The sequence below is a fragment of the Myodes glareolus genome, chromosome 21 (assembly GCF_982192425.1).
Source record: "Myodes glareolus chromosome 21, mMyoGla1.1, whole genome shotgun sequence".
NCBI lineage: Eukaryota > Metazoa > Chordata > Mammalia > Rodentia > Cricetidae > Myodes > Myodes glareolus.
In genome coordinates this window covers 22,048,362-22,075,214 of record NC_142046.1, presented here as the reverse complement: position 1 = coordinate 22,075,214, position 26,853 = coordinate 22,048,362, and the positions used below count along the sequence as shown (strand labels likewise).

The following is a 26,853-nucleotide window of genomic DNA, read 5'->3' as shown; positions in this document are numbered from 1 at the left end:
TTTTGCAATCTTTTTAAAGATTTATTTAATTCTTAATTCTACGTGTGGGAGGGGTGTGTGCACATAAGCGTTGATGCCTCCAGAGATCAGAATACAGCATCAGATTCTCTAGAGCCGACCTTACATGCATGTCCTATGTGAGGCATAGGACATGCATGCTGAACACTGAACACAGGTCCTCTGGAGCAACGATCTCACCAGCCTTTAACTTTATGATGATATTAATAAAAGGCACAATAGAAACCACAATAGGAAAAACTAGGAAGACAAACACATCTTTAAAACTGGAAACATATCTACTTTTTGTGTAGATGTCATTTTGCTATTATTCAAAGTATAGAGGCACATTTTTTACTACTATTCCAAGGATTTCCAGAACAATGAGAAAATGGAAAGAATTTTATTAGTCATTCAATGAAACTCAAGCCATATCTTTTCAGTTAGGTAGTGTGCAGCCTGAATGCTATCTTTCAAGGACAAGATATAACTGGAAGGAGCCCACATGAATCTGGTGGAAACCCACGAATGTCTCTGAAATTTGTAGATTTCACTTATAAGAGATAAGATTATATCCTTATTGTAAGATTAGCTTTAACTTTAATATGTAAATATGTGTTTAATTTATAAATTTAATGTAAAAATAAACCAACAATTTTGCAAAATGCAAGTTCTGAACACTCATGATTTATAACTATGCCTCAACCACTATAAAACTCAGATTATTATTAAAAAGTACCTTCCCCTCTTTCTTAACACTAAATTCAGGTTCTTGAAGATCTTTCAGAATTTCTGCTCTGAGATCCGGTGGTGCTGTTTTGCTAAAGTTGCAAGTTTCTGTCAAAAAATCCCAAAGCAGGTCTCCATTTTCATTACCATCAGTAAAACAGTCTGTGATGTCCATGGTGGACAAAAGGTCATAGCACTCATACTTAATCCCCAGGCCGTCCAGTATCTGAGTGAGATCAGAGGATGTGACGTACTGGCAGAGGTCATCCCTGGGTAGGCGGGATCCATACTTTTTCCACAGCTTGTCCCAGCCACTAGTTCCTATGCAAAAGAACAAAGTTCCATTGTTTTCTTTCTTTTTCCTTTTTTTTACCTTCTTCCAGTCATTATACTATGCATTTAGAAGAGAGCAGTCAACAAAACAATAGTCAGATCCTTTGTGGAGCTTAATTCAAGTAGCATAAACAAAAGATGGGAGAAAAATAAATAACTAAATATGTATCTATGATGTAACCAGTAAATGAGAAGCAATCAGAGTCCTTACTCTGATTGGATGAGGATGAGGATGGTCAGAACCGTTCAGGCACTGCTATTTCACCTATGGTGATCACAGAGTCTGTTTAGCAAGGTGATGTTTGAGCAACCATAGCTAGACATCACAGCAAAGATTACTCCAGACGGAGAGAGCAAAAGACGTGAAGTCAAGGCAAGACCAGCTCAGTTACGAACTGACCAGGAAGTCAAGAAAATTGGAGTTGAATGAGCAAAGGGGAGAAGCAAAAACACATCCATGAAATATTTTAGTATACAATATTCTTCACTTAAAACAAAATTCACATATTTTGTACTTATTTCTCTTTTTTGCATTTCATTCTTTCATATTGATAATCAAAGAATTCTGCTAGTCACCGCGAAGTGAATACTTACTGAGTTGGAATCGCTCTGTAACAAAAGCATAGTAACACAGAAGAAAATAAAAGATCAGTTATAGTACACGGACCCGCAAATGACCTGACTTTATTCTGATTTCAACCTGTCTTTCTTGTCCTAATTTTACTTGTTTATCGTACATGATTTTTTCTGACTATCTCCATATCCAGCATATATGCCCATGAGAATTGTATATTTGTATTTCACCGAGCCTTTTATTTTAGAGTACATACATGTGCAAACATAGTTTCTGTGTTTTATTCGTAGACATTCTTAGATGAATCATAGTCTCCTCTTTTGGGTGGACTTTTAGAACCTTGTAGTTCTGGCATCACAGAACACAAATAACAACTGCTCCGCTGAATCCAAACCCTTGTTGAGCATTTTCTGTGCACCCAAGGCTTCCCAGCGGTGCAGCAATAGACTGAGGGGCAAAGGTACTGATCTTCACTCTCCAGAGTTCTAAGGGTTTCTGATGTGAAACAGCAGGAGAGAGCCAAGGCAGAGATGGGAGACGGGATACACAAGACACATGGGGTAAAAACTATAGCCATTTACTCTGCGTTTTTCACCGTCATGTGTGAGAGAATATGGCTGGGAAAACTAGACCCAGCCTAGTTAACTAACTGAACCGATGAAAAGTGACCAACATATCTGGCAGTGCTATTTCTTCCCTCAGGTTGAATATCTTCTTTAACTGCAAACCAAACTATTAGAAAAGGTGATTTTTAAAAAGAATTTCAGTTTATATTTAATTAATCTATCTAATATTTCTGGCAAATTTAGGCAAATTTCCGAAATGTCTTTTCTTACTTTACTCAGTGGTTTAAGAAGAAATTAATGTGACCTTTCTTCTCTGGGGTAAAACCTCCTCCAAGAAGTAGTGACTACAATAACAGGAGGACCTCACCGGAGTTCCTGGTTAATGAACTGAACACTCTTAGGTGTTCATTCTCATGTCTAGGAACTATATTGATTACAAACGCTTACCTCTTTCAGAAAACATTCTCCTATTCTTCAGTCAGGATAAGAGCATGTGAACTACTTATAAAGAAAGTGAAACCATTTCCACCATCTGAAGCTCACTTATGGAATAATTTCTGGTCCAAAATTAATCTTTTTTAAAAAAACAAGTTAATTGTCTTTACTGTCTTTTTGGTTACATATAAAAATATACAGTGCTCATCTGGATCCCATGCATGAATACATGGGCCTGACTATCCACAAATAGCCTAAAATTAACTAAGGCTACACATGTAGAAAGCACACTAGCATTCATACCCCATGTGTCCTCATACCTTTCCCTGGGCCTGTTTTGTCCTCACATTTCTTGATGCCAATAAGCCATGGGTTATAATAACTCTTCATGCACAGTCATCAGACTATTGTATCTATAAAGGTGCTAGGTCAACTCTAAATTGCACATAGAATACTTATATCACATTTTAAAGGCTATAATGTTTTTTTCTTATTGGCAAATACTGAGCATTCAAATATTGATCTGCTCAAAATGTCAGATCTACTAGTAGAATGGTTATTAATATGAAGCATGTCAATTCCAGATAAATTTCTGTTCAGAACAGTGTTTCTGTTCTACTGATGCAGATCATAAAAGTAACTTTCCACAACATGGAAAACCAAGTTCCCTTTTGTAATACAAAGCACTTCTTACTAAGTGTCCTAATTTAGACATAGGATGGCAAAAAAAAAAAAAAATTCAATTTACATAATCCCTTCAAAACGAAAAACAAGACCTTTCCCACATAAATGAGTCATTTTAACTAATTGGAGGTAAAAATAGTATATCAGAATGTTTGCTTGATGGTATGAAGTCCTTCTGTATATGTATTGCTTTTATTAGTTAATGAATAAAGCTGTTTGGACCAGTGGCTTAACAGAACAGAGCTAGGTGGGAAAACTAAACTGAATGCTGGGAGAAAGAAGGCAGAGTCAATGAGAAGCCATGTAGCCACCACAGAAGACAGACGCCCCTGCAGGAGCCTGCAGCAACATTGCCAATAGGCTATAACCTGTGGTAATACATAAATCAATGGAGTTGTGTTAGTTTAGGATATAAGAACTAGCTAGAAATACGCTTAAGCTATTGGTCAAGCAGTGCTTTAATTAATACAGTTTCTGGGTGATTATTTCAGGTCTGAGCAGGAATGAATGAACAGGCCCTGCCTATAGCTTGGGGAGTCAGTTATATGCAAGAGTTCCTGGCTCTTAACCCTTACATGAAGTAAAGTTCAGGATTATAAGCAAACACTGCATCTGCCATTTTAAAATTTATTCCTCGTATGTGTAGACAAATTTTGCGGCACACAGTTTCAGTGTGTGGAACTGTTGTCTGGTGATGTTGATAAGGACTGTGGTGTATTTAGAAACGAGCCACCAAGCAACAAGTGGACAACACATGCAATCCAACAAAGAACGACTAAAGAGATAGGGCATGGTGGCAGGTGCCCAGAATCCTCCTGTAATTCTGAACTCAATCTACACTACATAGCAAAATCTTCTGAATGACCTTAATGTCAACGTTTTGTAGGTAAAACTATGTGACATGATCCTGGAAGCAACAAACTAATTAAATGTCCTCTCTGAAAAGTAAAACTATACCACAAAGTAAACCAAATAGATCATTTTAACAGTATATAAAAGAAGCTATAATGAACTGTGTTACCGATGGCTTTAGAATTGCAAATTAATTGCATCCAAATGTTCAAAATTTTATTTACTTATGAGCAAATCTCAAAGAAGGGAGAAAGACATTCAAGTGGCATACGATTGATAAACCTAATCAATGTACTTGTTTGTTCTCATGCTAAAAATACGATCGCTTGGATTTTCTGTTCTATAAAATAGATGCAGTGCTGCTTGGTTTCTGACAACTTGACACAAACCAGGACACACCTTCGAAGAGGGATTCCCAGTTGAGGAATTTCTTCCATCAGGTGAGCCTGCGGGCATGTCCACAGGGCACATATTTTTATTGTGAATTAATGTAGGCGGGTCCAGTGTGGACAGTGCCATCAGTAGGTAGGTGGGCCTGGAAGCAAGCCAGTAAGCAGCATTCCTCCACCGTCTCTGCTTCATTTCCTACTTCCTGCTTTGAGTTTTTGCTTTGACTTCCTTCAAAGATGGACTGTAAACTGTGAGTCAAATAACCTTTTTCTCCCCATGTTGGTTTGGATCAGTGTTTTATCAGTCACAGAAAATAACCACAGCAGACGCATATGCACAAGGCAAAGAATTTTTCTTTCTTCTTTTCTTTTTTGTAAGGCTCTATCAGAGTTTATTTTCAATTGCTGGTATATGTGTGTGTGTGTACATGCATTAAGCTAGAATTACAGGTAGTTGTGAGCTGCCTGAAGTAGGTGCTAGAAAGTAAATTCCAGTCCTCTACAAAAATAATGTGTGCTTTTAACTATTGAATCATCTTTCTAATCTCTAGAAGGATATTATTCTGAATAAATGGAAACACAAAGATTTTGATCCCACTAGGCTCTCCAAATTGGGCATTGTTGTGAATGGCATTTCCACCTGTCTAAAAATTAATTTAAAATGAACTTCATAACAAACACAAAATATACTAACTTTGTCTAGACACATGAACCCATGTATATGTTCAAATTGCTGTTTTAAAACCCAGCTGATTGAAATAGCTTACCCGACACAAGAATAATGAGAATCTTGGCATTGGCAGCCAAGAGACCATGGAAGAATCTCAGAGTAGCTGGGATATCCTTTACATAGTACAGCATCTAGGTGGGAGGGGAGAAAGAAATAAGATGTTTTCCTATACTGCTTTGGACTACATAGTTTGTATGTTTGAGCTACATACTCAGTGGAAGCTTTAGTTTTTCACACTAAGTAAAACTCTTTAAATGTTTAAAGGTCAGAGAGTTAGAATAATAAGACATTTAGGAAGGGCAAGTATGCCATCTGCCCACCTATGGGCAAACAGCTTTTGTTGTTTTTTTTCCTCCACTCCTGGGGATAGAACCTAGGACCTTGAAAATGCCAGGCATGCACTTTGCACCCAAGCTTCAGCCTCAGTCCGAGAGCAAAACATCTTTAAACTTACTTTCATCTTTCCGTACCACAGGCCTTACACACCTGTAACTAAAGGTGTTTCAAATTTATTCTTGCAAGTGGAAAATAGTACTGTGCCTATTCTCATTTTGTGAGTTTTGCACTTATAAGAGAAAATGGTGTTAGCAAAATGAAAGTAAACCCCATTTCTAGAATAGTACTTTAAAATCCAGCCTTTTGACAAGATTCTCCATAACCTCACATACACATTTTCTTTTTCTTTTTTTTATTTTTTCCCCAAATTTATTTATTTGTTTGTTTATAAAAATTTCCACTTCCTCCCCTCCTCCCCATACCCTCCCATTCCCCCCACTCCCTCTCCTCCTCCCTCTCCAGTCCTAAGAGCAGTCAAGGTTTCCTGCCCTGTGGGAAGTTCAAGTTTCTCCCCTCTCCCTCCAGGTCTACGAAGGTGAGCATCCAACCAGACTAGGATCCCAAAAAGCCAGTACATGCAGACAAAACAAAACCCAGTGCCATTGTCAATGGCTTCTCAGTCAGCCACATTCAGAGACTCTGGTTTGATCACATGCTCGTTCAGTCCCAGTCCAGCTGGCCTTGGTGAGCTCTCATTAGATCAGTCCCCTTGTATCAGAGGGTGAACGCATCCCTCATGGTCCTGATTTCCTTTTTCATGGTGTGAAACATATACACATTAGAGTTTTACTCAGCGGTAAAAAACAATGACATCTTGAATTTTGCATGCAAATGGATGGAAATAGAAAATGCTTTACTGAGTGAGGTAACCCAGACCTAAAAAGAGGAATATGGTATGTACTCACTCATAAGTGGATTCTAGCCATAGTTAAAGGTCTTTGAGCCTAGAATTCGTGATCCTAGAGAAGCTAAATAAGAAGGTGAACCTGAAGAAAATCATATGGTTATCCTCCTGGATATCGGAAGTAGCAAGATTGCCAGGCAAACTTGGGTGCACGGGGGGTGGTGGGGGTGGAAGTAAGGGGAGATGGTTAGAGAGAAGGGAGGGGGGAGGATTGGGGATGGCTTGGGGGAATGGGATGGGGGAGGGAGGAAGGATGGATATGGGAGCAGGGAAGTATATATCTCAACTAAGGGAGCCATTTTAGGGTTTGCAAGAGACTTGATTCTGGAGGGGTTCCCAGGCCCAAGGAGAGGTCCCCAGATTGTTCCCTGGGCAGCAGAGAAGAGGGTGCCTGAACTGGCCTTGGCCCATAACCATACTGATGAATATTTTGCCTATCACCATAGAACCTTCATCTGGTGATGGATGGAGATAGAGACAGAGACACATATTGGAACACTGGACTTAACTCCCTAGGTCCAAATGAGAAGCAGAAGGAGGGAGAACGTGAGCAAGAAAGGCAGGACCAGAGGGAACCTTCATCTGACGATAGATGGAGATAGAGATGCAGACCCACATTGGAGCACTGGACTGAGCCCCCAAGGTCCAAATGAGGAGCAGGAGGGAGAACATTTTTTTTCCTTAAAAATCACACACACACACACACACACACACACACACACACACACACACACATACACACACATGCAAAATGACAAGCTATGACATGGAAAGAATCTCTAGGACAGTGGAAAATATAAAGCATAAAGTTATATTTTTGTCACAGGATATGAGGGACTAGTCAAACCAGTTTTAATAATTCTAGACCGTTCCTAGTCAAGTGCAAGTTTTTCTAGACTTAACGACATGTATCCTTTAGCCTCTACAGAATCTACCTAACAGAAACCTTTTATATCTCACACTAATCTCTCTTGGACAAGAATTTAATTTTTTATGTAGTATGACCATAATAGAATTAACAGAAAAATAAAAGTCAAATAATTTAGCTATGACTTTTCCCATAAGAATGAATGAAATAAAATGAAATAAACTTCAGGAGCCATGATTACCATCAAGTTTCTCCAGGTGGTTTACCATAGACACCCAGATCACCAAATTCGTGGTTGTTGGTCACAACAGATGCTTTTATCTAAAAACACCCTGTGATTTTTAGGTTGACAGTAAATGCCAAACTGAAAACATGTCATCAGAATGTTTCGACTATAAATGGTATTGAAGAGACATAACTTAGACCCACGTTAAGTACATAAGAAGGGAAAGAGAAGAGACTGGCTTTAAGAAAGAAAGAAAACAAATACAGAAGTTCTAAGAGAAAGGCATGCACCACCACTGCCTGGCTTGGAAGTTCTAAGAGAAGTATGTAAATCTCCAAGGCTATAGCACTGTACACTAGGGATAAGAGTAGGCCGTAAGGCAGAATTAGAAGAGATGGCTTTTGATAGGCAGTAAAGAGACACGGGTACAAGGTACACAGGTACTGTGCTGTAAATTTGGAGGGTGTGGTGATTTCTGACAAGAATGGCCCCATAGACTGATAGGTTTGAGTGCTTAGGGAGTGGCAATATTTGTTGCAGTAGATACGGTCCTGTTGGAGGAAATGTCACTGGTGCTGGTCTTTGAGGCCAAGTGTCTCTCCGGTGCCCGAGGATCCAGATAGGGAACGATCAAGCTATTTCCCTCCACCATGTCTGCCTGCATGCCGCCATGCTTCCCACCAAGATAATGGACCAAACCTCAGAAACTGAAAGCTAGCCTCGGTTAAATGCTCCCTTTTATAGGAGTTGTGATGCTCATGGTGTCTTTTCACAGCAATAGAACACTGACTACGGTAGAAGTTGGTACCAGGAATTGTGGTAATGCTATGACAGGACTGAGCACGCTGCTTGTTGAAAGAATGTGAACTCGGGGACTCTGGATTAGGAAAGCAGTTGAATGCTTTAGCATGACTTAATGGGCCAGCTAGGTAAAAGCATGGAAGACAGTGGTACTGAAAGCAATGTAGATTGTGCCAGCTCGGGTCAAGAGGCATCAGAGGAAAAGAATATAAATAAGTGGCCAAGAGATTGTTCTTGTGATATGTTTGATGAAGAATGTGACTGTTTTCTACATATGACCAAATAATCTGTCTGAGGCTAAATTGAAGAGTTTTGGATTAACAGCATTGGCAGAGGAGATTTCAAGACAACCTGGTATTGATGAATTAGGAGTGACTGACTGGTCGGGGCAGGTTGCAGGACAAGTAAGGAGAGGAAGACTAGGAAACAGTTTCCTGAAGATGGAAAACACATCTAGAGAAATACCATCTTATTTCTGGTCACGCTAATTACCTCTGGCAGATAAAAGATTTATTTTCTAAGGAATTAAAAGTGTGGACCACTTAAATATGTTGACTTTAGACTCAACATTTTTTTGGCTTCTTATCATGGTACACCTCTGACGTCACTGTGATTATGGACCCCAAGAAGACAGAGTTCTGTTGTCAAGTAAATGCTCTGCACAAAATAAAACCATTGCCTAATACTAACCAACTTCCAATACTGATATATTCTCTACTATCCAGAAATTTCAATGACGCCCTAGAATTGACACCTTATGCCGTGTATGTAATCATCATTGTTTATTATTCCATCACTGCTGAATCATGGAAATAAAGACCTCTTAAATTACTGGCTAATTTAAGTAACACACGGTTGATCTAATATTATAAAACATGTCCCTTCTATTATATACATACTATCGAAGATGCCTACCATCAGAGAAACCAAGAGGATTCAGAAAATGTCTGGAACATTTACATATATGGTGGTCATCTAAACCAAGAGAGCCATTGAAAATTCGCTAGAATATATTATCACTCTGTAGATCTAAACAACTGTCCTTTTATCTGTCAAAGAGAGTCTCTGTATTTAACAACACCTTTTCAAGGCAGAAAGTGTTCACTTATAAAACTAGAAACCAAAAGATTTCATTTTAAACATTAAAATAAAATGCATTTTTATACAAATTTGTGAAAAACATCTTTTTGGCAGCATCTTATTATAAGACTATTTTTTACCTGAATCATATGAATAAAGTCCCATTTTTGAGGTTCTTCTTCCAACATCCGTTTTTGATATTCAGATGATGTCTCCTTGTGCCAAGCAAACTTTATGTTCTCCATGTTTGATGTGTTGGCTACACGCTCTAAAATACCCAGAAAAGGTAGCCTATTATCAAGTTTAATTTAATTACATATGAAACCCATTTTTATTTAGAATTTCGATGCATTAAATATCATAGGACCATGATGGCTAACTTGGTTGTCAACTTGACTATTTCTGGAATCAACTAACACCCAAGAAGCTAGGCACACCTGTGGGGGGTTTTGAATATCAGCCCTACATTTGAACCATTTGATGTCAGAAGACATCAATGTTTGGGCATACATTCTGGTGGCAGTTCATATAAATAGATGTGAAAAAAAGGAGCTTTTTGCTTTCTGCCTGCTTGTCCCCACTCCTGCTGCTAAGGAATTCCTTTACTTTTATAGCTTTATAAGTATTATAACATATTTTGTTGGGATTCCAGCACAGACTGAAGACCAGCTGAGTCATTCAGTCTTATGAATTGAACAACTATTGAATTATTGGTCTCTGCATCCAGAAGAAGCCATTGTTGAACTAGCAAGACCACAGCCTGTAAGTTACTTACTCTACTACATCCCATTTTAATAGACAGAGATTAGTTCTGTTGGTTCTGTTCTATTAGAGACCCTAATACAAGAAGATCAAAAAATAAAAGGCACATATTTTTCTTTATTATCTAGCTCAGGAATTCAGAAGGTTTGTCCAGATATTTGTTTTCTAGTATTTGACAAAAGTGGAGGGAAGAGAAGTAAATTTGAGAATATGGTTAAATATAGGCTATATTATCTTAGTATAAAGATTAAACAAACCGCAGAATTTTATGAATAGAAATTTAATATAAAACAGATTAATGCATGAAGTCAATAAAGGAATTCAAGTATTCACTCTTAGTAGTTTCAAGTGTTTATTCCTGCCTGCTAAGAATTAATTAGATTTTTCTCCAAATAAACTTACCAAATATATAGTAGTCGGTGTACTATTAACCATTTGAAGAAACCCACAAGCAAACAAACAAAATGGGAAGATAAGCCCCTGGAGATAGAATTTAGTACATACCTTTGTACTTGATAATTTGCTCAGCACTTGGTTCAACAACTTCATTACTGATACAGATTCCTGGGTATTGAGCCTGGACTTTGGTAAGAATCTGCAGGTCAATCTCACCTAGAAGATAAATAAGTAGAGTAGGTTACACTGAACGCAGTAATTAAGAACAACTTGGACTGATTTACTTTCTGACTTACATTTAAAAAGGTTTGCAAAAAGATTAACACTCAACTGTTGCACTGCCTAAATATCTTTGAAGCACAAACATTACATTCAAAGTAGAAATAAGAATTTGATATGAAGAGGGGTGTGAATAAAGTTCATTTATTAATTCTTTCATTCACACAATCTTCATTCGTATGTCTAGTGCTGTGCTTTGACTTACAAAAGTTGTCATGAACTATAGGAAGCAATCAGTAAGTTTTGTTGTAGTCAAGTATAATTTTAATTGTCTATCATTTGGAAGATATACTTAACCCAAAGTTGTTAAAATATGAGGAAAACATAACTTAGAACTAATAACTAATCTAGTCCAGAAGAACACTTAAAAACGTTTTAAAGTAAAAAGGTAAGTGGCGTACATACATACAGAAGACAACAATGTGTCAGATATTTCTTTTAACGAGCACCTTTCTCAGCAAAATGAAAAGAGATAGTTCAAATCTTCCCTTGTACTCTAGGTTTGATGGGGCTGGAGAGTTGGTGCAGCAGTTCAGATCCTTTGCACTGGTTTCTTCAGGCTCTAAAGTTTAGTCTGACATTCTGCAGTGATCAATGTACAGAATTAAAGTTGTTAGGCAAATGCAAGTGTGTGCTTCTTCTTGAGGCTCCACACAGCCAGCGTTCGTACTGGACGCTGGACTCACAGACCCCTCTGTGTCTCTAGCTACAGACTGCCGACCAGTCATTGGTCATCACCATGCGAATGGACCTGCTACTTCTTTACATATGAATCCTTGCAATTCTGTATCTAGGATACCTTCACTATTATGCCTTTACAACACGAGCCTGCAAAAACTGAAATTTTAACAAAACAGGTTCAGACTGATTAGGGTTCTTTTTTATATTCACATGTCTACACTCAAGCGGGTAAAACCGGATATGGAACAGGTAATATTAACAAGTTAGTGTTCAGTTTAATGACACTATTTACATCTCCATATTGATGACCTTTTAAACACTAGAACTGCTAAAGGTAACTGAGCTCAAGAAGAAAAATTTCCCCAATCTACTTTTTTGTTGTTGCTTTCCTAACGGCAGGTTATAAATTATTCCTTGTTAGAAACAGCTCTAGGAATCTACAAGCAAAGCTTGCAAATCGTTTCTGCCCATACACTTGCCTCTCCGTTCTTTTTCCCAGCCTCGGAAGCCCCAAACTACTTCCTTCCTTTGTTCTCTCATCTCCTTACAAATCAATTGTTCTTTGCTGAAGTTTCTTTATACACAGAAGAATCAAGCCACTGCTTTGTGCTACTACTTAATGGAGGTTTCTCTTCTCTTATTAATCTGTCTTTCTCTATGAGGGTCCACACAGCTAAGAACTCAAGGGAGGTAAAGGAAGGCAATGTTTACATTCCCTACAATCCAGTATCACATAAAATACACAACAGTATGTTTTTAAAAATGTACAAATGGGCAATGAATGGGACACTTCTAACACGTCAAATGCAATAAATTATTACAACAGCTTACAGAGTTCTACAGGGTCGAATGAAAGTACAAAGGCTAAGTTATAGCCAATAGGGAAGCGAGAGCATGCAGAGGGTGTGCAGGGAACACTATGGAAGCGAAGACCCTTGGCACAGTTTATGTGCTTAATGTTAGCTCTCTACTGGGTTTTAAACCACTACACCAGACTTTGATGTTATTTTGAAGAGCTGGTAGGTTTCTACGTGATGCTTACGGCTGAGATTCCCTTTAATAAACAGAATTACTAAAGGCAACTAAGGCTTTAAGGAAAATTAGACTTGAGTTTGCATTTCAGCCCTCAACTCTGCCACCTCCTACTGAATGGTAAACATCTTAAGCCCTTGAAGATCATAGGCATCTGAACATGAGCTTCTTCGATTTTAAATGAAGCCCCCAAGTGATGTCAGAAGAATAGTAACACTTGGCAAGTGTCCAGTCACATTCTCACAGAATGACAAACCTCTGAGAGCTCAACTCCTCTGTCATTTCTCTTCTGAAAATAAAGTGCGTAGACAACCACTACAGAATATAAAGAAGGGGAAAACATCTAAGAATGTCTTGGTTACTAGTCAAGATGCTAAGGCACCAGGATCATGAGTTCAAGCCCAGACTGAACTACAGAATGACTTCTCATCCAAAATGAAAACAGAAACAAAGAAAATATTCAAGACAACAAATGCATCGAAAAAAATTTGAAAAGCTGCCTTGCTATAACAAGTTTACTTGCTTATTTGTTGATTGACTATCTTATATTTCATATCTACAAATTAGGCCCAATATAGCCTATGCCAATGGATCACTATAAATATTGCAATATATAAAGATAAGTGTTTATACTTAAATACATACAATAGTTATTGAATAAATTAGAGCTATTATATATTAATTCGATAATTTAACATTTTTAAGACTTATTTGTTTGCCTTTACTTTTGTGAACATGTATTTATACATGTGCCTGTGTGTACCATCGGTAGACAAGTGCCCACAGAGGCCAGAAGAGCACACTGGATCCCTTGGAGCTGGAGTTATGGGATGTTATAAGTCTCCTGACACGGATAGATGTAACCAAATGCCAGTCCTCAGCAAGATCAGGAAGGGCTCTTAACCCTGAGCCATTTCCCCACCCTAGTGTCTGTGTTCTAAACTGTACTGTATTATTTAATAGCAAAGGTCATGCAGAACCCCGTTCTCCAATGAAGAGACTATATCACAACAGACACAAAGATCTGCGAGATACAAATCTATATTTCAGGAAAATTGCAAAACCACATCATGACATTCTGTGTGTGTGTGTGTGTGTGTGTGTGTGTGTGTGTGTGTGTGTGTATCAGACCACTGTTCCATTCTTATTAATCCTATGGCTACACAATTGAACACATATGCATTTCAAAGTATATAATCTTTTCAATTTTTAAAATAAGTTTGTGTTTGTGTGTGTGCCTGTCTGTGTATCTGTGAAGCATATATGTACCATGTCCTCAGAGGCCAAAAGAGGACACTGGATCCCATGGAACTGGAGATACCAAGGATTGTGAGCTTCCATGTGGGTGCTAGGATTCCTGACAAATCCTCTGGGAGAGCAGCAGTGGTTCATAGCCACTAAACCAACACTACATCTCATAAATAGTCTTTCAATTTACAAATGACAGTAGTTTTGTCTGCACTTTGCAAATTATCACGTTTTACTGTTTCAACCCCTATTAAAGGAGCTCAATGAATTCTGTCTGTTCTGCTTTTACAATAGCTCCAATGCTGTGAACTCATGTGCTGCATCATCTCCAAGGTCCTGTACTCCTGTGTTCCATCATCTCCAATGTCCTGTACCCCTGTGTTCTAGCATCTCCAATGTCCTGTACGCCTGTGTTCCATCTCCAATGCTATGAACTTTTGTGTTCCATCACCTCCAATGTCCTATACTTCTGTGTTCCATGACATCCAATGTCCAGTACCCCTGTGTTCCATCATCTCCAACGTCCTGTACCCCTGTGTTCCATCTCCAATGTTCAATACCCTGTGTCCATCTCCAATGCCCTATACCCTGTGTTCCATCACCTCCAACGTCCTGTACCCCTGTGTTCCATCATCTCCTTCCTTCTCCTAATGTAATAACTGCTATATTGCCATATATTAATAATTCAAATTTAGCCATTTTAAGTTACAAGTACTTAAGACTTTGACTAAAGTTTCAGTACATATCTAGAAGGCCATGGACTAAGAAAAAGATATGATCTAAACGTATTAAATGAAAAAAAAAAGTTAAAATTTTTCAGATTTTCAACAGAACCAAACCCTGTGACAGCCCGGTGAATGGAGAGCCAATTTCCTTAAAGGGTACACACAAAACCATAGAATTTTAGACTGTAAGTAATTCTAATGGTCCACACATTCAAAATACTAGTGCTTATGTCCTTTTCTAACACATCTGGAACTAACAGTCCGGTAACTAGATCTTGTAGACCAAGCTGGCCTCAAACTCACAGGAATCTCTGCCTCTGCCTCTGCCTCTGCCTCTGCCTCTGCCTCTGCCTCTGCCTCTGCCTCTGCCTCTGCCTCTGCCTCTGCCTCTGCCTCTGCCTCTGCCTCTGCCTCTGCCTCTGCCTCTGCCTCTGCCTCTGCCTCTGCCTCTGCCTCTGCCTCTGCCTCTGCCTCTGCCTCTGCCTCTGCCTCTGCCTCTGCCTCTGCCTCTGCCTCTGCCTCTGCCTCTGCCTCTGCCTCTGCCTCTGCCTCTGCCTCTGCCTCTGCCTCTGCCTCTGCCTCTGCCTCTGCCTCTGCCTCTGCCTCTGCCTCTGCCTCTGCCTCTGCCTCTGCCTCTGCCTCTGCCTCTGCCTCTGCCTCTGCCTCTGCCTCTGCCTCTGCCTCTGCCTCTGCCTCTGCCTCTGCCTCTGCCTCTGCCTCTGCCTCTGCCTCTGCCTCTGCCTCTGCCTCTGCCTCTGCCTCTGCCTCTGCCTCTGCCTCTGCCTCTGCCTCTGCCTCTGCCTCTGCCTCTGCCTCTGCCTCTGCCTCTGCCTCTGCCTCTGCCTCTGCCTCTGCCTCTGCCTCTGCCTCTGCCTCTGCCTCTGCCTCTGCCTCTGCCTCTGCCTCTGCCTCTGCCTCTGCCTCTGCCTCTGCCTCTGCCTCTGCCTCTGCCTCTGCCTCTGCCTCTGCCTCTGCCTCTGCCTCTGCCTCTGCCTCTGCCTCTGCCTCTGCCTCTGCCTCTGCCTCTGCCTCTGCCTCTGCCTCTGCCTCTGCCTCTGCCTCTGCCTCTGCCTCTGCCTCTGCCTCTGCCTCTGCCTCTGCCTCTGCCTCTGCCTCTGCCTCTGCCTCTGCCTCTGCCTCTGCCTCTGCCTCTGCCTCTGCCTCTGCCTCTGCCTCTGCCTCTGCCTCTGCCTCTGCCTCTGCCTCTGCCTCTGCCTCTGCCTCTGCCTCTGCCTCTGCCTCTGCCTCTGCCTCTGCCTCTGCCTCTGCCTCTGCCTCTGCCTCTGCCTCTGCCTCTGCCTCTGCCTCTGCCTCTGCCTCTGCCTCTGCCTCTGCCTCTGCCTCTGCCTCTGCCTCTGCCTCTGCCTCTGCCTCTGCCTCTGCCTCTGCCTCTGCCTCTGCCTCTGCCTCTGCCTCTGCCTCTGCCTCTGCCTCTGCCTCTGCCTCTGCCTCTGCCTCTGCCTCTGCCTCTGCCTCTGCCTCTGCCTCTGCCTCTGCCTCTGCCTCTGCCTCTGCCTCTGCCTCTGCCTCTGCCTCTGCCTCTGCCTCTGCCTCTGCCTCTGCCTCTGCCTCTGCCTCTGCCTCTGCCTCTGCCTCTGCCTCTGCCTCTGCCTCTGCCTCTGCCTCTGCCTCTGCCTCTGCCTCTGCCTCTGCCTCTGCCTCTGCCTCTGCCTCTGCCTCTGCCTCTGCCTCTGCCTCTGCCTCTGCCTCTGCCTCTGCCTCTGCCTCTGCCTCTGCCTCTGCCTCTGCCTCTGCCTCTGCCTCTGCCTCTGCCTCTGCCTCTGCCTCTGCCTCTGCCTCTGCCTCTGCCTCTGCCTCTGCCTCTGCCTCTGCCTCTGCCTCTGCCTCTGCCTCTGCCTCTGCCTCTGCCTCTGCCTCTGCCTCTGCCTCTGCCTCTGCCTCTGCCTCTGCCTCTGCCTCTGCCTCTGCCTCTGCCTCTGCCTCTGCCTCTGCCTCTGCCTCTGCCTCTGCCTCTGCCTCTGCCTCTGCCTCTGCCTCTGCCTCTGCCTCTGCCTCTGCCTCTGCCTCTGCCTCTGCCTCTGCCTCTGCCTCTGCCTCTGCCTCTGCCTCTGCCTCTGCCTCTGCCTCTGCCTCTGCCTCTGCCTCTGCCTCTGCCTCTGCCTCTGCCTCTGCCTCTGCCTCTGCCTCTGCCTCTGCCTCTGCCTCTGCCTCTGCCTCTGCCTCTGCCTCTGCCTCTGCCTCTGCCTCTGCCTCTGCCTCTGCCTCTGCCTCTGCCTCTGCCTCTGCCTCTGCCTCTGCCTCTGCCTCTGCCTCTGCCTCTGCCTCTGCCTCTGCCTCTGCCTCTGCCTCTGCCTCTGCCTCTGCCTCTGCCTCTGCCTCTGCCTCTGCCTCTGCCTCTGCCTCTGCCTCTGCCTCTGCCTCTGCCTCTGCCTCTGCCTCTGCCTCTGCCTCTGCCTCTGCCTCTGCCTCTGCCTCTGCCTCTGCCTCTGCCTCTGCCTCTGCCTCTGCCTCTGCCTCTGCCTCTGCCTCTGCCTCTGCCTCTGCCTCTGCCTCTGCCTCTGCCTCTGCCTCTGCCTCTGCCTCTGCCTCTGCCTCTGCCTCTGCCTCTGCCTCTGCCTCTGCCTCTGCCTCTGCCTCTGCCTCTGCCTCTGCCTCTGCCTCTGCCTCTGCCTCTGCCTCTGCCTCTGCCTCTGCCTCTGCCTCTGCCTCTGCCTCTGCCTCTGCCTCTGCCTCTGCCTCTGCCTCTGCCTCTGCCTCTGCCTCTGCCTCTGCCTCTGCCTCTGCCTCTGCCTCTGCCTCTGCCTCTGCCTCTGCCTCTGCCTCTGCCTCTGCCTCTGCCTCTGCCTCTGCCTCTGCCTCTGCCTCTGCCTCTGCCTCTGCCTCTGCCTCTGCCTCTGCCTCTGCCTCTGCCTCTGCCTCTGCCTCTGCCTCTGCCTCTGCCTCTGCCTCTGCCTCTGCCTCTGCCTCTGCCTCTGCCTCTGCCTCTGCCTCTGCCTCTGCCTCTGCCTCTGCCTCTGCCTCTGCCTCTGCCTCTGCCTCTGCCTCTGCCTCTGCCTCTGCCTCTGCCTCTGCCTCTGCCTCTGCCTCTGCCTCTGCCTCTGCCTCTGCCTCTGCCTCGAGTACTGGGATTAAAGGTGTGCGCCATCACCACCCCACTGGCAAATTCTTAAAGTAACCTGAAAATTCATTTTCTTGGGCTTTCAATTTCTGAAAACAAATATTTTGTGGGTTTTTCAACAGGAACTATCTGAAGACAGCAATAAGTACATTCAACTTAATTTCTCTTGCTCTCATCCCCAAATCTCTGTTTTCCATCATTCTCCATTTATTGATCCTGATATTTAAACATTAACCTTTGATTCCTGCAAAGGTTTGTCTCCTAGTGAAGAAGACAAAACCTTTGTCTCCTTGTGAAGGAAGAAACTGAAGTAATACACTGATGTTACAAAGGATTTACCAATAAACTTGCTTTAAAAACTAAGTTATACAAAAGTAAAATTTAGCTAAAAGTGCATGCCTCTGCCAGGCAGTTTAAGAGGTCACAACCTTGGCCGGCAGCCACTCTTTAGGTCCTGTGCGTCTTATCAGACAAAGAACTATTACACCAGGCAGGCAGGCATGATGACCCTGGTTAACAGGCATTCAGGAAAAGCAACCACGCTCTGTCTAAAGATAACTATACCAGTATGATTAAATTGTAAATCTATCCATGTATTCAAACAACCAAACTTTGGAGTTTCTATCTCTATAAAGCAATTGCCCAAAGGGTAACCTAGCACCATGAACCTGTACAATCTAGGATTTCTTCTGCTCAGGGCTGGTCCCCTGTTGCTGCATTAGTCGGAACAGGTCACACACTATTATTCCTTGAAAAGCACAGGGCCACCATTACACTGCTTTCTAAACCTAGCAGACATTCAGTTCATTTGTCCCCACTCTAATTATATTTGTCCTGCTGCTACCCTAAATTACGAGACATGCCGGCCCACTTGCTTACCTAACAGTTGGAAACAATAAACATCTGTGTTCTCTTAACATTTTATTTGAGAAAGGAGTTGAAAAGAAAGTCTGCTAGGATCATATTTTCTCTTTTTCAACCTTATAGCAAATGTACTTTTTATTTCACATGCATCGGTGTTTTACCTGCATGTATGTCTGTGTGGAGGTGTCAAATCCCTTAGAATTGGAGTTATGAACAGCGATGAGCTGTGATGTGGGTACTGGGAATTGAACATGGGTCCTTTGGAAGAGTAGCCAGTGCTCTTAATTGCTGAGCCATCTCTCCAGCCCCAAGGATCATATTTTCAAATATTTGGGCATTTATAAATTATTTATTATTATCAAGTTAATAATTTTACATTCATTTTGTTGGACCCTGGGCTTTCTTCTACTTAGTAACGCTCAAGTTACTTATTTGTAAAATGAGAGTGAATTAAAAGTTTTCCCATTTTTCTATCTTGTATAGAAATACTGGTGTCTAGGTGTTTCATAACAAAAATTCATTTAACCCAAGTGCTCTCAACTGGTAACAGTAAAATTACTACCAAAATATTATGAAACAGTTCATACCACCTGTCCATAACATAATCGGCTAAAGGGAATTCAAATATAAAAAGCTGGGTAGGATTAGATGGCCGTTACCGGGCACTGAGAACAATCACCCATGATAAGTAGCAATTTACTTATGGAGATTTTAGTGTGTTTGCTTTGGGTATGTGTTGCTCAGTTGTGCTGGGAGAAACGGTATCACTGCTATGAATGGAAAGAACATGTTCACCAGAGGAATGTAGGCAATCAGCTGGAGTGGCCTATGCGTCTGAGAACAGAACACACAGATGAGGAAAGCAGAGTCCGGTGAGCTAAGACTGCTGCAATGTTGTGAAGCACTGTGGGAACTGAACACAAAGTACAGACCAGGATCAAAGGCTGTACTTGCAAGAGATTAGAGTTCAGAGACCGATTCAGAAGTACAATCAAGCACAAGGATGATGTAAATCTCCTAACTGAAGATGGTAAAATATGACAGGTCCTGATTCTCTAAGGCAAGGATAGGATTCCTCAATGGAGGGCGCTTGCCTTTAGGTTGTCAGCTAAGCATTCCCTAGCTGCAATATGAAAATTCAAATGACATGAAATACTGTTCATTCATAACAAGGGCACTTTGTCCAAGCAACTCTTAAATGTACTACTTGTTTATTTCATTTGGTTAATGAAAGCTAAGTATAGAATTTGAATTTTTCTTCAAGTTCTTCTTAGGTTTCTGATCAGTTTGTTAGCAAGAATGATCTTAAAGAGATATCATATTCTCTCCAAGATAGAGCCTGGTATCAATACAAGGTTCAGCCTCCAATGAAAGGACTCAAAGTATTCTCCCCTTTATTTTGATGAATCCTATTAGCACCTAGGTATATGTTGATGTAAAGAGTCAGTGTACAGGCTAAATATTCTTTATAAGATAGCTCATTAGAATCTGGATACGTAGGTAGGCATAATAGAGCATGCCTTTAAATCCAGCACTCACTTGGGAGGCAGAAGCAAACAGATCTCTGAATATCAGGCCAGCCTGGTTTACAGAGTGAGTTCCAGGACAGCCAGGGTTACACAGAGAAACCCTGTCTCTAAAAAACAAAAACAAACAAATAACAACAAAAAAGAAAGTATGTGGATATATTTGTATTAGAAATTCAATTAACTTTATATTAAAAGACAATTAACTAAAGGGTGATAGAGATCATTTCTAATTATTGTTGTGCAGTGCTTTCCATATTCTCTGAGCGCATGTGACACTACGAAGTTTCAGTCCTCCTACTTAGAGACTATCTAAACCCACATGCAAAGACACTGGAAATTATTCTACCAATAAGTGAATTAACAGGGACATCCTTTGAGTAATCCATCACCATTCCAATCCTTGTCCTTTAGTATCAGTAGGCAAAAACACAGTATCATAGCTTAAACATTCTCGAGAGCATGATTAACAACAGTACCCTTCTTGATTTGTCTTTGCTACTCTCTCGGTCTGTGCGCTTAAAGATAACAGAGCAAATGGATTTTTAGGATTAGCCCTAATTGCATTATAGCACGCTGAATTTTATGAAAACTGGACAAATAATGCCACCATAAACTAGCTATTCTTCTTCACTGAAGGGTTCTTGATTTCCTTTGTATTCATATGGGCTCCAATCCATCTCATTCATGTGGCACCGTACATTTGTATCTAACAGGATCAAGGACACTAAGTAACAAGTGCCGGTGTAGTTCCACTTGGTCAGCTGTAATCATAACTATGCCGGCATGTTTCATGTTAAGTCAAAGATATCTAATACCTTAAAAATAAGACTTAAGTTTTAAGATGAAACTTGTTATTTTAGTGTTCCGGGGACGTAAAACCTTTGCCTTACGGGACGAGTAGCATATGTTAAGCTCCTTATAAATGCTTTCTTATTATAATCCTATAGATAAGACTCAGTGCTTCCATTTTACTGATGAGAAAAATCTTAGCCAACATATCAGTCAAAGTTATACAATTCACTGGGGGTAGTTACAAATGATACCTACATCAATCTGCTTTTCCAGAGTTAGTATTTTTCTTCTAGAATAAAAACTCTTCAGAATAATAAGACCAAGTGATGCTAATAAACCACAGATAAGAAAGTGCCTTGAATGATTAAAAACTACTTTTAGAATTAATCCAGAAGATGGGAGTAGCAAGGCCAATTCATTTTAGAGAGCATATACAATAATGTAAATTAACTACGATATTAAGTACATGGACAACTCCTTAAAGGGCTCAAATGCAAGAGCTTCTGAAATTTCCTTCTTCTGTATGTATGTAAATAACTTTGGATAAGAAATAATCTTAAAAGTTATCCTGGTTTTTCTACTTACAAAAACAATAAGAAAATTTTATCTCTTATCCATGCTACAAACTATAATGAAGGCTAATGCCTAAAACCTATAAACCTATTGTGGGCAATTATTTATTTATTTATTTATTTATTTTTTTTAATATTTTTTTCCTTCCCCCCACCCCCCCTGTGGGCAATTATTTAGAATTGAATGATGTTGTTAGTACATATAAAGTGATCTTCACAAAAGTAAAACACAGTGGCTTTCTAGAGTATGAACAATGTGGCTATAAATACCATAATGCCTACAATGGAATATTAAATTTTACATGTATTATTCATACCTGCACCTCCACCTATGCTCAGAATCTTAATTTCTGCTTTGGCTTCTCCAATCCTGAAAGGCAAGCAAACAAACAAAGTTATAGAATTTAAGAAAAACATGAAAGGTGCTTTGCCAATTCTTCCTATCAAGTCCACTGAAGAGCAAAGACTAAATCGATGATCGAACGAGAAGCCGACATGAAAGTGGCCAGTCATGTCTGGATTTTTTATTTCTATTGCTCTTTTTAGAGTACCTGAAAACACGGGCTCTGTTCCTTTCTTGAACTGGGGACACAGAAGCATCACTATAAACACCTCACATGTAAAACGTGGCATTTCTCTGGAGACCAGAACACAAGGACACATAGTTCTGTGGACCTCTGTGGACCTTTAACACTCATGATATAAAGCCTGGGCCCTGGCCTGGGCAAGTACTTGGTAGCCCATGCTACCTCTAAGTTTTTTCCTCTTCTTCCCCCTTTTTTTTCCTTTAGTAAACAAATACTTATGTATTTTTGTTGTGTTTATTGTATCCCTATCCTGGGAACCAACATTTCAAAAAAACTGAGTAAGACAGTACTTTCAAGTTAAAATCAGAGTGTAGAGCCCCCATGGCATGGGGAGGAAATTCTTAGGGCTTCTTTCAGATGCAGATTTAAGGGTCAGGAAGAAGTCTGAGTGCAGGATGGCTGCCCTGGATAAAGGGGCAAAGAGAAGGTTCTAAAAAGAGGCAGCAACGTAGATTGACAAAAGTTTGCATTTAATTTATCAAGGTTTTTTTTAATTAATTCAACAAACATCTGTAAAAGAAAAATTTAAGAAAAACATCCGGTTCAAGGATGAATTCCTGACAGTTATCATAGTAAGCTCAATATTCTAAAACTTTTAAAATTGAGTAAACAAAGCAACAAAGACAAACAAAAAAAACAAAAAAAAAATCGCACCTCAAGAATGTAGCAAAATTGAAGAAAACATATAATTATTCAGTCACAAATAAGGTTGTACTTCCGGGTTCTAGAGCAATGTACAAACAGACAAGCCCTCAGGCAGAAGTGCCTGAATGTTAAAGGGCCCCATGAGATCCACGTGCTCACATGCGTGGTTACATCCACCAATGACTCAGCTAAGCCCTCACGTGCCTGTGTGAGCCCCGTCATCTGCTTGTGACTTAGTCACGCCAACCCCCTGTGCACATGCGCTAAGCAGCTTTTAAAAGCTGCTCTCGCGCTCTCTCTCTCTCTCTCTCTCTCTCTCTCTCTCTCTCTCTCTCTTTCTCTCTCCACACTGATTCCCCAAGTCTGTACATGCCCCCTCTAATAAACTCCTAAGAAGGTTTGTTGCGTGTTTTGTAGTTCCTTCTCACTAGCTTCAGGTAATTTCAAAATATGTTTTTTTTAAAGTTTCAGGGAAAAAAAATACTTTATAAGAAACTAAAGATTTTGATATAGACAAAAATTTAGTTAAAGTAGCTACCTTTAGAAAATGGAATTCATAGACAAAGTATTTGGGACAATGAACCAGTTGCTGTTTACTGTTGTTATCTGCTTTTTAAAATCATTTGGATTTCTAAAATACAAATGCATTTTATTTTTTAAAAAATTACATTATGTATGCAATTGCCATACCCAACTTCCCACTTCAGCTAAGTCTCCCTTAAAGACACAGGGAGGTTTGGAAGCATTTTGTAGCACCACACAGCTTTTAAAACTACTTCAAGCAAAAATTAGATCCTGAAGCAGAATCTAATTTCAGGAGGAAAATATATTAAATATATTCTCTTTTTCCTTTTCTCTTTCTTTCTTTTTCTCTCTCTCTTCTTTTTCCTTTATTTTGTTTTTTTTTTTTCTTTTTTTTTTGAAACAGCATCTCAGATTTTGGCCCATCCTGGTCAGGAACGCATGTCCCCTAAACGCTGGAATTGGAGCATGAGCCCCATGTCTAGCAAAACTGCTTCCTTAATAATGACATTTGGAGTCAGATAATCATAACAGTATCTATTACTATCATAGCATTAATTTAGTTATAACCACAATCTCATGAGTCACATATTCTACAGTCAACATTTCATCTAGACTGGATGCATTTGGAAGACAGGGAAGGATCATTGTTGTTTAAAAACCATCCATCTTGAGACTAAGCTGTGAGGATGAAGAAAATCAAGGATCTGGTTAAGCTAAGGGATGAATGTGTATTCTCCAAACTGAAAAAGTATTGAGAAAGTAACCCATAACCTATATTTTTAGGAATGAGTGGAAAGGTCCAAAGAAGCAAATTATTATTTCAGAAAAAGGCTGTCTCCTTTAATACTTTAAATTTTTTAGCTTGAAAATATCATACATATACATAATAGATTTTGATCAAATTCACCCAGTGTTCCTTCTGAAGGGGCACTAGCCCACTCCAGTTTGTGGCTCTCGCAGGCTTGCTCTTCTCCCCAGTCCGCTCTGCCTTGTTAAAAACTGTGAGATTGCATTCCTAAAGTTGGCCAAGAAGGTCTATTCCCTTATTTGGCCACTTCCTCCTCCTGTGGCTGACAACCAAAGTCCAGCTATCAAAGTATTGAAGTCCAGCAATCAAAAGCCCCCTGTGGTTCACCTAGTTAACATGCCCAACCAAAACATACCACCACATCCTAGCCCAATCTAACACAGGCCTCCCTTTGTACTCCCCTTAAAAATTACACCTGCAAAGTCATTTGCTGATGTTTTTCTGGCTGAGCGGCCTCTTTAACTTTTCTTCTTAGCTTAATAAAGGCTCTTTCTGTGGAAACAGGTGTTCAGGTATCATTTGTGCCTACTCTGGGGTCTCACAGGAAGCCTCCACTCTGTGGGGACCTCCTTTACCTTCCCCTCCAATCTCTCCTCTGTCTTCCCACCACTCCCAGCTTCTCTCCCAACTTCTTGTGCTGTTGATTGTAAGTCGTAAACCCACTTATACTTAGTGGGACTTATGTGTGCATACGGTGTGGTGTAGAGTCCATGATTCAGATTTTATAGCACTTATCCTATTATACGTCAATTCACTAAGCTTCTTAAGACAGAAAATACAAGGCTAGGGAAATGATTCGACTGGTTAAGTGCTTACAAGAGAAGGAGGAGGAGAAGGAAAAGAGAAGAGAAAGAAGCACAGAATTCTGTATTTGTCCCACAATCTGCTCTGGTTTGGCAGAAGAACTATCATAGGAAACTAACTCCAAAGAGAAATTCAGAGAGCAAAAGATACAATACCAGATTTCTTTGTTGTTTGTAAATGAGGTCCACAGTCAGTCGTTCCTTAACTAGTTTTCCATAGTTACTTCTTAAGACAGAAGGAGCCAAAACGATTTATCCCCAGATAGGTGACTTGATTATCTTTAGCCTGTGGAATCTGTTACCTCAATAGTGCTTATCAGCTTTGGGACAAATTGAACACATTAATCAAAAAATAAATGATAAAGAAGCGAGTCTGTGCGAAGGACAGAAACCGGCCTCACTGATAATGGTAAAATCATCCTGTTTGAGGATCATATTGATAACATTAAGTTGAAAGGAAAAGACAGCTTTTGGGAGAATGATTATAAGTACAGACAAAGGAAATGAATTTAAATCAGTATTATTTGAATCGAGAAGCACTAATTCTATGCCCTGGGGCAAGCAATATTCTGCTGTTTACCTATATTTGATTCTCAGGACAAGAAAAGCAGAATCTATTTGGGACTCTTTTTTTTTTTTTTTTCTTAACATAAAATTTGAAAGGAGGTTAGAAAAAAAAAATCTGAAGTTCATAATTTGTATCTTTTCTTTACCCAAATACGGTTGGGCTTGTGCCTGTGAATCTTTTCTTTACCCAAATACGGTTGGGCTTGTGCCTGTGAAGCCTTCAAAGGGTTAACGCTTATCCTGCACCGCCAGCTCCGCAGCACAAATCAGTCTCCCGGTATGTAAGGCAAACACGGAGCTGCTTAAGCCAGGCCAGTCGGTTAGGCAAAGCCAGGCAGCAGCAGGCAGCTGTGATCAGCTCTGACTCAAATCCCGGGGTTCCCCCCACCTCTGCCTACCCCTTGGGCTAGGTTCCACCTATCTTTGGCCCACAGGTTAGCCCACTGACAGAAACGCCTTTTTGTTACCTTGCTATTATGCCTGGCAGCTTCTTGTCCATGAATTCCTGCATGCATTGGTGTTCCGTGGAATTATTTAGAAACCTCCGGAAAGACTCAACGTATCTGCTGTGGTCAGAAAACAAGCTCCTCATGCAAGATGCCATATTGGGTTCCCTATTAAAGACAGGGAGGGGAGCAACGTTTAACTTCCTCTCCTAGTTCCTCGTTCCTAGTTCCTTTCTTTTCCCTCTTTCCCTCCCCTCCCCCACTAGTTTCAATAACCCAGCCGTTCCCCAAGCTCCGGCAAATAAGGGCAAAAATAATACATGAATAAGCAATAAATTACAGCACTTAAACCTGCTTTGCATTTGACAGGCACCCAAGGCTAGCAAGCAGAGCTCAGTGAGGTAGGAGGCTTTCTGTGGGTGCTTTACGCCTGCACAGCTGTTATCCTGAGCGAGGCAGTAAAGCAGCCCGCGGTCCAGAAAGGCAGTGAAAGCATTCCAATCACTTCCTGTTTTTTCAGCAGCTGTCACAAGTTCCAAATAGGAAAGAGAGCTGTGTTTTCGTTTTTAAGGCAAAACACTAGACTGACCAGGATTGCTACAAGACAATTGCGAGAATCTAGGGCAACCAGCAGCTGGCCCTGTGTGTTTGTTGTCCAAGAATTCCCTGCCTTCGTGTGTCTTGACCTTTGAATCCTAAACTCAACGGTTGATGTGTTGGCATCAAATCCGGATTCTTGTTTTAAGCCAAGGAGGACCACGAGCACTTTCCGCTAAATTTAAAGTAGCCTGAAGCTTTGCATATTCCCATAAAAGGATTAGCAGGCTTACTCCTAATTTCTGAACCTCTTGAAGCTGAAAACATCACCACAGGTATTTAGCGCTCCGCTAGATCGATCCTACTTTCATCTCTAGGTGGTCCTTAGCTAATAAAGACAAGAGCAGAGGCATAACTGCTCTCTAGACAAGTCTCATGTAGGCTTTTGTCACTTTAAAGGGTTAAAAAATGT

At 41.4% G+C, this 26,853-nt stretch overlaps 1 protein-coding gene across 4 annotated transcripts; it reads right to left on the bottom strand.

Moving 5' to 3' along the window:
* Hnmt (histamine N-methyltransferase) lies at nucleotides 1-26,551 on the bottom strand. 4 transcript variants are annotated; one of them, XM_048425931.3, is made up of 7 exons: nucleotides 26,434-26,551; nucleotides 25,866-26,012; nucleotides 21,781-21,833; nucleotides 10,771-10,878; nucleotides 9,645-9,772; nucleotides 5,327-5,420; nucleotides 1-1,047 (listed from the first exon to the last, which is right to left on the bottom strand). In XM_048425931.3, exons 2-7 carry the CDS (start codon nucleotides 26,000-26,002, stop codon nucleotides 692-694), a joined length of 876 nt encoding a protein of 291 aa, XP_048281888.2. In that variant the 5' UTR covers nucleotides 26,003-26,012; nucleotides 26,434-26,551; the 3' UTR covers nucleotides 1-691. The 4 variants fall into 4 exon arrangements, with proteins under 4 accessions (XP_048281888.2, XP_048281887.2, XP_048281885.2 ...); XM_048425930.3 differs by lacking the exon at nucleotides 26,434-26,551 and adding an exon at nucleotides 26,218-26,355; XM_048425928.3 differs by lacking the exon at nucleotides 26,434-26,551 and adding an exon at nucleotides 26,196-26,352.
* Between the last annotated feature and the right edge of the window lie 302 nt (nucleotides 26,552-26,853).

Coding starts and splice junctions, on each gene's coding strand:
- Hnmt (XM_048425928.3), bottom strand. Junction 9,773..10,770: donor GCAAATTATCAAGTACAAAG/GTATGTACTAAA, acceptor TGGGTATTTTAG/AGCGTGTAGCCAACACATCA. Junction 5,421..9,644: donor ACTTTATTCATATGATTCAG/GTAAAAAATAGT, acceptor CCTCCCACCTAG/ATGCTGTACTATGTAAAGGA.